General features: G+C 40.4%; 1 protein-coding gene across 2 annotated transcripts in view; it reads left to right on the forward strand.

Moving 5' to 3' along the window:
* The window catches only part of LOC144141283 (uncharacterized), a 105,292-nt gene that overhangs the window by 9,901 nt on the left and 82,103 nt on the right, over positions 1-13,288 (forward strand). For both annotated transcript variants that reach the window (XM_077672861.1, XM_077672860.1), the window contains exons 4-5: positions 5,212-5,293; positions 11,333-11,416. In XM_077672861.1, coding sequence (XP_077528987.1) covers positions 5,212-5,293; positions 11,333-11,416 — 166 coding nt within the window. The remainder of the gene's footprint in view (positions 1-5,211; positions 5,294-11,332; positions 11,417-13,288) is intronic.

The raw sequence follows: 13,288 nt of genomic DNA on the forward strand, positions 1-13,288 counted from the left end.
ATTAGCCGGGCATTTTTTGTCGCGCGAACGCTTCGAGAAATTACTAACTTTTGCCCTAAAAAGCATGATCAACAATCTGCACCTATCGCTCAAAAAGATAAACAAGGAAGAGTCCTTTCTGCAAAGGAAGACAAATTCAAAAGGTTGCGTTTTGCTCCGCTCGTAAATTTTCCCCAGATTACCCGAAAGCTACCGCCAAAAGTTATGTTGGTATTTTTGCCCTGGAAGTGATTTTATGAACAGCAGTATCTCTCGACCATTTGACGAAGCCAGCGGGTCAATATTAGAAATGTTTTAGCGGAGCTATATCCTTTGGTGTAGACGATACCATCTAATGGGCGAGTATATTCCTATAAAAACACATATACATAGGAGTGTGTACCCACCATAAAAAACGTTACACTTATAAAAATAAGGGCTCTAGCGTCACAGTCGCTTAAACAACACCCCTCTCTACAACTGCTCTGGTGGAAAGTCTTCTTTTGAGGCGACGTGCTCCTTTTTGCAGCGCCACAAAATATAACCTGTTGCTGTCCGGCAACTGGTGGTCACTGGATTTACCAAACTCTAATATTTCAGAGATTTTGCAAAGTGCACGCTTTAAAAACCACTAGGCGCACTTCTGGCGACGCTTGCGTGAGACCATTTCGGAACAGCAACCAATGTGTAATATTTCGTAACGCCCTTAACGTTTACCGTAATTCCACGATCTTAATATCATCTACTATTTATGACAGCCTTCAAAACATTTTATTCACCTTTTAAACCTTGTTTATGTTAGTTCTATAAATTTTGTATGTTGAAATGGTAGAACGATAAGAATTTAAGCAAATATATTTTTGGCATTCACAACAAAAAGCGAGGGGTACTTATCCTGAACACTCCATTGATTAAAACATCAGTAAAATAGGCATAAAACGTTTTGCGGCTGGGCGAACCCTTTTGCAACGCTCGGTGGGTCTAAGCTAACTATATATATTAAAAAATATTACTGCAAATAGTGTCTCGCAAAACTCTGTTATTTTACGAAGTTGTATGACATTGTGAAAGTGAGCTACCACTGATATTGCAAATAGCCTAACATTGTCTTATGCTGCCATTTCGAGGATAAAATGAACAAGAGCCACGACGGCGCCTTGTGTCTTAGAGGATCTATGCAGAAACAAATTTTACCTAAACTTGCCAAAAAATGGCTTGGTTTGTAATTGAACTTTTATTTATATGTCAACAATTACTTGGCTAAACACACCGGTAAAATATCTAAAATTAGCATCTGCTTAGATGCAAGAGTTTCGAGGAAAGAGAAACGGTTTCAGGTCTATACCTCTAATGCGTTGGAGAGCTGAAATGACTGCATTCAATAAGCAGTAATTGTTGCTGAAGCACGGATGGCTTGTACCGCTGATTTAAAGCCAATTTCAGCAGAACCTTAAGGTTTACATTAGGCTGGCTGCTCAATGTCTGCTTGGTTGGATAAAACTAGTCTTTTGCAGTTTTGTTAGGGTAGTAAACTAAGAATCCTATTTAAAAAAGCAAACACGCTTGCTATTGGGCTGGCGTTCGCTGCGTCTATGTCAATCGTGTATTGTGCCATGTATGAATTCAGATTCCCACGTTTACGCCTATTGATGGAATAACTCGGGACCAATTTTGCGCGGTATCCTAGAAATGTGATTAAAAATGAGCGTCATTGAAGAGAAACGGCATCATCCAAAGGCGCTGCCGCAATTTGAAAACTGTATGTCCGGAACATTCTGCTTGGTGGAATTGTTTTACCTGTGTTAGGTTTGGTAGAAAGTGCATTGGCTCGCATTCCGATCGTGTGTTTGCAGATCTGCAATAACACAATCATAAATGTAATTTTGGGACGATATTTTGGGCAATAAGTGCATTCAAATATTCATTGACTATCTCATGTCTGTGAAGAGCTGTTCAGGAAACAGAATAAACACAAAGGGCGCTCCGGAATTTTTAGAAAAACCTACCTTTCTATACTACCCTACAGATGTGGATAAAATTCTAGCAATTGTGACGTTTCAAGGAAATTAACAATGAACTTCAAGAAATTTCGGCTTCTACATCCAGCTGATTACCTTCGCGTTAGTAACTTGTTGTAGGCCTGTACATTGCTTTACGGGTTGTAATTGTGAAATATATTGATAGACCCTCCCGACACATCGCAGCGTGATGTCATCAATATTTTTGTTGGCACTGCTGCTGCTGTATAGATAGGTTCAAAAGCATAACCAATATATCGAAGCGCATATCTCAGAAACGACTTTTTGCAACACCCTGTAACTCTCAAAAACACCATTGATGCATAGTCGTCTGTGGAACGATGGCCTGACACTCTGATTTATTATACATTCCGGCATCATACAGGTGGGAAAATGCGTTCGACATATGCACAATATGTAAAAATTGAAATTTTCTCCATTCTCCTATTAGCATAATAATTTTCGAACTCCAGCCAATCGAGACACTTCCTCCAAATATTCAAAATATAAAGGCGCAGAAGTTTATTCTGCGCGTTGATGTGTCATACAGTTAGTGAGTCATTCGGTTGGTTGGTCCTTTGCTCGGTCACTGAATTCTTTTTACTGGTAGATGCTGTTACAGCTGCAGCGCTCCTACATGGTGCACCCACGGCTGAGCTTCGATCAAGACACACAAGAAGCTTCACCCCATAGCCCCACTACAGCAAAATGATAATGCAAATACAAATGAAGGCCTGCTCATCAGCTCTGACGCTGCTATTTGTTGGCTACGAAGGTGGGGCTCATAACCACAAAAACACATTAAGAAAAGGGCTCATACAGTACAGACCCTTACTACAAAACAAAGGCAGAAGAGGTAAAAAATGCATACCAATTGCATGTGTGTTATACTACACAAAATAACCTCGTATGATTAACTTTTGAGGAAATTGTTGTTGCCAATTTTCAGAGCGGGTATCTCAACCTTACCGCCTTTGCGTCTTTTTTCTCTGGAAACATCACCTCGCGTATTGAAAGTGGCATGACGAAGTAGCATTATTTTATTCAACCCACTTGAACAACTAGAACATTGCTGTGTATCCTTCTGACTAATACTTGCGAAAAGCAGTACACCACCTTTCCAATAACCTGCTGGTTCCGCGGTAGTGTGTACAAAGTCCTACGTTTCTCTGTGCCTCTGCTGCGCTGTATTCTAAAAAAACATGCCGGAATTGCCGTATGAGTGGTGTTTCGGTCTGCGTCATTGAAATGGCGAAGTTAGCACACTCTAATTTCTCAAGGTGAGTTGTGTACATACTGCCATGTAGGCTTCAAGTCGAATCCCACAACACACGTATCACACCCAAATTCATTCCGATAAATCATGGAAACGTAGCAGAGTTAAAATGGCGGCTCACCTTGTATTATCGATGCCCATGGTTTAACATCCAGCCCTAAAACTTTCCTAAATATTGCAACAACTTGACTTCTTACTTTATGTTTGGAAGCTTACATGAGGAGTTTTTTTAATTTTAATTGGTCTTCTGATTTGACAAATTAGCTGTGTTGCGCGAAGTCTTGTGAGAAATGCGTCAGAGTTTAGATCAGATTAGGGGGGTTACCGGCCGCAGCGATACTTGAGCCCTGACCCAGAAAACATTCTTGAAACTAGTGGGCGGATTTCGGGAAAAATTTGTCCACTTGTGCATATTTTCTCCCACAAAATCTCCCTCTACAGGCGCAATACGACGCACAGGTGTTTGTGCTTTTTGCTGCTATGTGACGAGGAACCGCCGATAACGGAAATAACACCTGCGTTTAAAGGTTTAGCTTTACGTTTAGTCACCGACAAACTGTCCCAACTGACATTGAACTTTTGACTAACTGAGATATATATTTCTTTCTTAATAAAACACCGTTGCTTTAAGTCTTCGACTGGTCTTCTTCCCCTTATGACGCGCTCCTACCGTACAGGCGAAGCACAAGGAAATGATCGGGTGGCTGTGAGAAAAAAGAAGGGGTGGTTGTCCCATTCACGTGAACACCTCACACAACAAGTTCACACAACCACGCATACAAAACTATCTCGCACACAACATTGACAATTGCAATAATTATAGTTTACGTTGCTGTTTTTTTGTAGTCTTTACTCCCATTCCTGATCGTAAACCGGTTTGCTCTGTTCTTAAAATCTATTTCTCATGCCCTGCGCTCACGCCGCCGAACCTGTTTAGAGGTATGGCCGAGATTAACGCTGCTGTAGCCTCATATGCTGTCCTTTAACTCTAGTAAAGTATTCCAACACACAACTTTGGCTGCGCACTTACCGGCAACGGTAGCTGCGTCTCAATAATGTCCGAGTGAGCTTTGCGCTACCTTAGAAGTAAAACTTAGTTTCCAAGTTTTCGGTAACATCGGCCATAAGTTTGTACTTTCGGTGAAACATTCGGGGTCCTTCAGCTGCTGGTAAATATTGTATTCTGAGGGCAGCAACCAGCGTCTCGCAGCCCACAGTCAAATTACACGCACAGGAGACGCCATAATCGTGCAAGCAGGTGTACCTTCTTGTGCGACGTTCAAATTTGGCTACGTTACATCCCCAACGCATTAGGAGAGTGGAAAATGTTTTTAGAACCTGAGAAATTGGGTGCTTATATAACATGCGGAGTGGCAGTAGTAGAGGCTCTACAAACTCAAAACAATTTGAAGCAAAGGCAGCGGCTGCGCGATGACAACAAGGCTAGTACTTGAAACCGAAATCTGGCCCTTACTACTTTTTCATTATGAGAATTGTAAAAATGCAAATATTTGTTCAATTGTAGAGAATCATCATGCCTGATTTTTTTAGGCAGTTAACAGTAACAACATTTAGACTTCAGAGCTGGCTAGCAACGACCGCTGAGACTTGCCAATATCACTTACACCAGCCTGAATGTGGTGGTCCACGTAGCAGGTGTGGTGGAGTTACTGTGGTACCCGTTTGTAAAAATTATGCTTACATCCAATTGTCCCTTGCTTAATAACTGTTTGGAACGTAACGTTACATTTATTCTAAGAAATATTGTATTTTGGTAAACTAATGTATCCTGCTGTGTCGCGTTAGCGCTCTGGTTATTTTTTCTTCATTGATAAAGAATACCTCCAAAAAGAACCGAGCAAAATAGGAGAGAAACTATCTGAAGCCTGTTGTCTTTCATTGAACAGTGTCAAACAAGATATACTGTCCTTTTTGCAGAAACTTAACAAAATAAAGACAAAGCCAAAAGACGATGCAGGGCTATGTGAGAATGGCAAGTGTGTGCCCTACTACGACCTAGGTAAGCAGTTTCCAACTAATGCACAAGTTAGCCAACAGGTCCACTAGCAGCACTGTATGACCTTTGTTCAGTTCAACATTAGCGTGTGTTTATGTGTTCTAAAGCATGTGGTACCAAATCAAGCATAAAAAAACGAAGATGGGACCACCATAATAACGTTTCGCTACCCAACATGTTTTGCTTTTGGAAGTAATCTTTTACCAAAACAGTTTTTGGTGCAAAAAGTTTTGTAATGGGTCTGATATATCTCTAGCAGATGGGACATGTTTACGTGCTAGGTAAATTTTGAACGCCATTGCGACGTTGTATTTTATTTTAAAGGTCGTATGCAGGTGTAGAAAATGGGTAAATCAGGAACTGTGAAGCCCTGAACACCAAAAATGAAGTAAATTTGCATCTTTGCGGACTTATACCCCTAACCCTCAAAGGGCATCAAAAACACCTACAGAAACACCCGCACAGATATATTGTTCATATAGTGCGAAAGGAACCCGTATATTTAAAGAAGTGCATTGCAGAGATTAAAATATATTCTTGTTTAGACTTTGGAGGCTATCTAAAACACAAAGTTGATAACAATTATTACTTCAGAGTCACGCAAAACTTCTTGTTTTTTTCCTTAGCCGAACCACCGAAACCCTACAGGCAAACATATCCCTCAGACGTCGTTCAACGGCTGTTAAATTTGTGTGTGATAGTCCACAGCAAGATTTGTTTTACTGAAGCAAGAGGGAATGCATGCTTGCATGAATTTCTACACCAAATATCAGCTGCGTGCCGGTTAACGTTAGTTGAGAGCACTGATATATGGCAGGATATGACACAAAATTATTGGTAACGTCATTGGTTCTCCTTGTTTCAAAGGGCCAGGTGAAAATAACTCTCGTTCAGAAATTTATTGCATCGCCTACTTGCTTCAGAAATAATGAGGTGGAATGAAAAGAGTATATGAAAACCAACAACGAGTGTTTCAAGTGGATTGTCGACGCAAATAATTGTCTTGCACGAACTTTCATTTGGGTTTTCAGGTTGTGCAAAAGCTCCCCATAAGATTGCCTACGGAACAGTAAAGGCTTCACCAGAACAATAACGTCTCAGGATGCTCCTTCTTTTCAGTTTAAAATATCCACCTCTCGTGGCAATATAAGCTGCTATAGAACTTTAAAAGAAGGTGTCGTAACAAAAGAGATAAAAAAATCGAAACGGGGGCAATTTATAGGGCATCTCGCAAGGCCAACAACACAGGAATGCGCTTGGGTGACACACCTCAGACGCTGAAGTGCATGTTTATAGATACGATAAACAGATTGTTCGCCTTACTACACACTAAACAGAGTATTAAAAACTAAATGGGGCCTTGTTGCGTTCGTTCTCTCAAGGTGCCGATACTTGTGGCAGAGGTTTTTGCCATCCTCCATGCGTAGCTGTCGAGTGTAATGTCATCTATGTCTGCTTTGTGGCAGTTCACAGGCGATGTGCTTTCACATAGTAGTTATAAGCGCGTGGTCTACCGTTTGCGACTCAAATATAACCCTACTCCTCATAGCTCCTTACCGAGCAGCAGCAGGGCTTCGAAAATAAAGCACTGTTTTCAGAGGTAGCCGAATAGAATCTGATGATCAGCCCACACACCGAAAACTGCCAATAAATAATGTAACTAAGCGGAAAGCGAGAAAAATGACCTGTTTTTTGGAGTATGGCGTCTGTACCTTTGGTTTATTTGCTCGATGTCAGTGATGTACTTCATGGACCCTCACATCCGTCGGCAACGACGTCACTTTTCTTAACCATGGACACTTACCATTCAACATACGGGATGACGCACATGATTACATTCAACATAGTTTGCTGGCCTAAAGGACATGTGCGCTAACACGTCCTCTCTTGAGGCATTGCCTGGTATTCCTCTGTAACCTAGGGCAAGCAGAAAACATTTCTGTTCTAGTGCCTTCAACACTGGAGATCAATATCATTGCATCGTCCGGGAGAAAATTCATCATTTGGACGGCGGCCTTATACCACGGTGTGGCGTGTACGATGGGTCCACGCCAATTTCGCAACGCTCTTCCTTCTGAGAATTTTTCTCACTCCTATTCCGCCCCTCCACTAAGGTCTCACACGCGGAAGCAAAGAAAACACGATACATTTACACCATCTGTAAATCGAGATACGGCAAGCGCAAGTACAAAATCTGCGCTAGGCAAAAATCTAATTTTCCTTTACTGAAGAAGCCGTTTTTGATACATACAAATAGGTACATAGGGATAGCCCCGACGCGTTAGCAGGGACGTGTCACCTTTGGGTTTCCATGTTTTGTTGTCAAAATCTGTTACCCTAGACGACTGTAGCGCCGCAGTAAAACGTTTCAGCCTTATGACAGGCACGTCTAATCTATAAAGTATTTTTCACAGCGTAAGTGCATACCGCATGCATTTACAACGCTAAAAATTTCTAGTGAAATTCTTTCGCTATAAAGTTTGCCGAAACCCTTCAGACGCTTCCGCAACTTTTACATGCACGATTTATAAAGCCGCCGACATATACCTAGCATGATTGACTGTCATCTTGGTCAATGAAAAATATTCGGTATCAGTTTATTACCACCGACTCAACACGCCTTTACAAAATGAATATGAACTATCGGCGAAACACCAAAAGAATTGCGGGGTACACCCAAACGGTCAAACACCAAAGGGATTGCGGGGCACGCGCAGCCGGTCCTTTGAGCACAAAAAAAGCGATTTTTACAAGCATGGGAGAGAGCGGCTCACTGATGTTTATAGATCACGTCAAAAACGCTGTTTTCGTACGCGAAATGTTGTGTCGGAATTTCATTTTTTTGCTCTTGAAGATTATTCCGAAATCTTCCTCCATACAACGCTGGACATCTCCCATGCACGACTTTGTTTTCAATACAAGACCGAGTTCAATGCTCTGGTTTTTTTCTACAATCTGCTGAAAAAATATTTCGCGCATGATTGTTGAGGTTTTCAAGAACACACGTGTAAAAACAGGAGACAGCGAAGGAAAGCGACACATAGTGGTTCAGTGCTCTTGTTGTTAGGTGGCGTCAATTGCTCTGCTTGAGTCTGGTTTCAGCCATATTTCGTTTATGCTCCCTTTCACGAACGAGGAAGCCTTCTTATTCTATTTAAGTACCCTAAATGCGCATTACTTAGTCATTTACACGTTGTAGGTTTTGCCAAAACAGAAAAGAGCTTCAAATAGGCTTCTGAACAGAAGCGGTGTTGCTAACGTTTACGGCACGTGGCCGGGTGTTTAAAATGGGTTCATGAAGATGCGCCGCAATTTTGAATACGTTACTCACAGTTTGCCGCAATTGTCATCTCATTTGGAAATTTATTGTACAACTGGTCTACCCACTCAGTTGCGCTATTCACGGTAGTCAAATAGGTTACCTTGAATTTCCTTTTATGAACCCTAATAACGCGTTGCCGCTTGTTTGGGAAAATATTACAAACAAAAAAGGCATGATATCAGCGCTTTAGCACAATTTTATTGTTTAATATAGGATAATTGAAATTTTATTCAGGGGAAAAAGATAAGTGCTGCTTTCTCGATCGGCCGTTTTTGGGCGACGAATAATTCACAACGCCGGCCAAAGCTATGCCGCATATGATTCCGCCCAACCTATTATATAGGAATAAACGCTCTAATCAGTCGTTTTTAGGCTTCGGTGTCTGACAAAACACTCTAATTCTGATTGTGCATTAGCATAGGGTTCAAAAAAAATTTCACCTTACCCACATTTTGGTCCTGTCATTTCTAACTCCAAAACATCGTTGCTCGATTAGATATAACACCCGCAAATATGTCCTCCCAAGATAAATTCCTTTTAGACAAGACAGAAAGAGAGTTTTGGGTTACATCCTTTTGAAGGAGACCAATACTAACCCTTGTACCATACAATTTTCTCGCAGAGGACAAACACCCTCGTGTCAAGGAAAAAGTGTTCGCGGAATGGCTTCACCAGTGCCCGACTAAGCAGCACCGATGGGTAATTATGTGTAATGGGCGGCGAATAGGGTTTAATTTTAATAAGAACGAGCTGTCGCGGACGAATAGAAAAATACTTCAACTTTTCATATACAGGGTGTCTCAACTGTCATGCACAAATATTAAAACAGCAATGGCATTTCTCGTAGAAAAAGAAGTGCATAATATTTTCAGTGTAGTGTAGTGTTCGCCACTATTTTTATGGTTAACAACACTTATTATTAATTGCTTTTCCAATGAACTGCAGTGCTTTTCTTGATTTGTTATCGTATACTTGTATATTTTATTTGTTTCTCTGTTAACATGTTCTCTCAGTGCAGCAGTTAAACCTTTTTAACATTTTTATACATTTTATATTCTTTACGTAAGGTAGTTATCCACCTCCCCTACTGCAATGCCCTCGAGCGAACGTAGGTAAGGATAAAAAAAATAGGTAAACAAATTGTAATGTACTTTAAAACTCAAGAAGTGCTGAAAACTCAAAACGCGTCAGTTTATGACGCAGCCGGGAGCTCTCTGGCGTGGTATTTTTTACATTTCGCGGGGTTTCTTTTCCAGGAATGAATCAAAGAAACAAATCTTTATTTAAAACAACAGGTGCAGTTGTTAGGGTACCCGCCCGGTGGAGGGGATCCCTAGTCCGGGCTCCCCTGGCTGCGGCTGGCTGCGCGGGCCCTTTGCACCAGATCAAGCTGAAACGTAGGGTCCTTGCTGGTCAACCGCGCCGCCCACTCTTGTATAGAGGGGTTGGGGATTGGGTGCAGGTCCGGTGTCTTTTGGCACTCCCACACCTGATGGTATAGGGTACCGTTCGCTGGGCAGTATTGGCAGGTGGCTGGATAGTCTGTTGGATAAATGGCATGAAGAAGGGTACGGTGTGGATACGTTTTATTTTGAAGTTGTCTGAACGTTTTTGCTGCATCCCTTGTGTGTTGGGGGTGTGGAATGGGAAACATTTGCCGTTTGTGTCGATAGTCCGCCAAGATATCTGTGTAGCGCAAGAGAGGTTGCGGATTAGGTGGATGAGGTGGTGACTGCCCCGTGAGAGAAACGGCCCGGTGTATGTAATCGTGGGCAGCAGCGTGAGCCGCCTCATTCCCCTCAAGAAATTCGTGTCCGAGCTCCCAAACTAACGAACTTCGGGAATGCTCTGTCTTGTTAAAAGAAGACGATGTGCCGTTTTAGAAATTCGACCTTGTAAGTAATTTCTGCACGGTGCCAGAGAGTTGGTAATTATGGTGATTGGGTATTGGGCAGTGATGATGGTGTGGGCTATCGCGCCTTCTTCGGCTGTATCAATCGCTGTGGTATTGACGGTGCAGCATGTGATCTCTTTTCCCCGTCCATTCACTACAGAATTTACGTGGGCGGGATGGAAAGATAAAGGAATACTCAATTAGTAAGCATCTGGTATTGCCACAGTGAGATGCCCGTCATGGGCGCCTAGAAATGCCTCATTGACACTTAATGTTTCGCAGAGCACATATCGATTTGGACAGTTGTCTACAATTACCTAATTTTAACAAAAAAATACTCCCCGCTACTTCACTGTACATGAAATGTGATGCAATAGGTTTTATTCAAGCAATGCCATCAATCTTTGTTAAACGCTTAGGACATGCTAGTAGGGCCACTCGGTACAGTGAAACATTCGCCAATTGCAAATGTAAGCTGTCGTTGCGTACCTGCCACTGAAAAAATTATGCAGCGTCAGTAAGACAACAAACCCCCTCTGAAGCAATTATGTGCAAATAGTTAAACCAATATTGCTATCCTATCACGGCCAATGTGTTACCAAGTGGAAAGCTTTATGCATCGTTCCTTTCCAGAGGCGGCAAAGACTGCACAAGCGTGTATTCCTGTACCATAATGCATACGTGAAAAGAACAAGAAAGTTTGATACCCAAACTATAATATACTGTAAAATTTTTGATTAGAGTCTGTCAGTTATCTGTTTAAACTTTTTCTAGTGTGATTAAGAAACAGCGTATTCACTGTTTGTGTTTTCATTTCTTTTATTAGCCCCCTGTCAAAAGTTGTTATTACTATTGCAAAAAACGAGGGTATTGGTATTACGGCTTCTACAAAAAACTCACCCGGTGCGTTGTAAGTATTTATTCTTACAAGTTATAATTGAACCTAGACACCTATAACATAAGAACTCAAATTTACATATACACATTTTTATCATGTATGTTTATTGTTGAAAATGGCTCCGAACAAAACAAGCCAGGCCGGTATGTGTCATTTTTGCGGTGTTTGGGAAAAGATGATTTATTTTTTAAAAAAAACTAGTGTATGCGTTAGCTGTAAGTGGTTTCCGTTTTATCGTTGTTGTGGCCTTTATTTTAAACTAACGAGATTTCTCACCAGGTTGAAGTGCGAATTATGGGCCCAGATCGTGGTAGTGCAAACGTCCGTCACCGGAAGCTTTTCTGCCACACAATGATTTGTGGCAAGGCAAAGACTACACATTGAGATTTGTCAGCTTATTCCAAGCCCTCTACGGTGGGAAAATTTGAACGTATATTTCTTAATGCGGCGGCATACGCACTTCTTACCACTCCCCTGCCTTTTTCAGCGTCGTTCGTCATATCTTTAGAAAAAATAATACGAGATTTGTAAGGAAAAGACCCGAGAAGGAATAAAACCACGAGTGCAGATAGCCCAAAAGATTTTTTTAGGTTTGGCTTAAATCCTTTATTGTCTGGGTACGTTTATGGCAGAGTGTTTCTTTATTTGTAGGACTTCGTGAAGCTTCTAATGCAGTTTTTACCCACGAGGCTGCCGAGTGAAATTGGGAAGTAAAATTGCTTTGGTGTTTGTATGCCAACAATTGGCAAGTCGCGTTTATATTTTGGTAAAACTGTGTATATTTTTATGAATATTGGTTAAAAGAATGGCTGCAAGAAAAGACATAGTGCACAAAAATATTTCAGAAATTATTTCAGTAAATATTGGACGACAAAATTGCTTGAAGATGTATTTTTATATACAAAACACTTTATATGTACTGTCCGCAGCCAAAATTCGCTGCTTGTAATAGTTTTACCAATGCAAAGTTTTTTTATTACAATGCAGGAGCAGCCCCATTTGGGCGCGCATTATGTATGCCTATTTGGCCACGTCGAATAAAGTCAATATATTATGCCTGCAACGTTTAAACAGTGGAAAGATTTTTTACTACGATACACCAACAGGCACACTTGAGCGCGCATAATATATATATATATATATATATATATATATATATATAAATATATATATATATATATATATATATATATATATATATATATATATATATATATATATATATATATATATATATATTTATATATATATATATATATATATATATATATATATATATATATATATCAAGGTTGCAGTCGGAAGAACGGCGGATTTTTTCTCGACTTATATTTTCGCCTATTTATAACTGTGTCAAAGAAACATGGCAAACACGTTATTCGGCACTATTAAATATTTCGGAAACAGCCGAATAGCACTGGCAATGACGACTGCAACCTTGATATATGTCCTTACAGAGTCCCTCGTCCCGTATCTTTCTGTTCTGCTATATATATATGTATATATATATATATATATATATATATATATATATATATATATATATATATATATATATATATATATATAAATATATATATATTATATGTATACATATTAATATACACACACATACATAAATATATTTATAAATATATTTTTCATAGGCCGCGTGGTATTTGATGGCAGTGTCCTGCTATCAGTTTCTGTTGTCGATACTGTTACGTTTCTCAGTTTTTACAAACGCCTTCGTTCTCTTTGCGGACTCAAAAGGCAGCATAAATTAGCCAGTATGAATATAGTGAATGACATATTTGAACGCCTGCATGCGAGTTGGGATTGGTGGCTGCAACACGGAAAATGGCCTTTTTTCTTACTGGCCATGTTCTTAATGACCTTGTTTGA

The sequence above is a fragment of the Haemaphysalis longicornis genome, unplaced genomic scaffold (assembly GCF_048455015.1).
Source record: "Haemaphysalis longicornis isolate Haplotype H1 unplaced genomic scaffold, Haemaphysalis longicornis Haplotype H1 scaffold_6, whole genome shotgun sequence".
NCBI classification, from domain to species: domain Eukaryota; kingdom Metazoa; phylum Arthropoda; class Arachnida; order Ixodida; family Ixodidae; genus Haemaphysalis; species Haemaphysalis longicornis.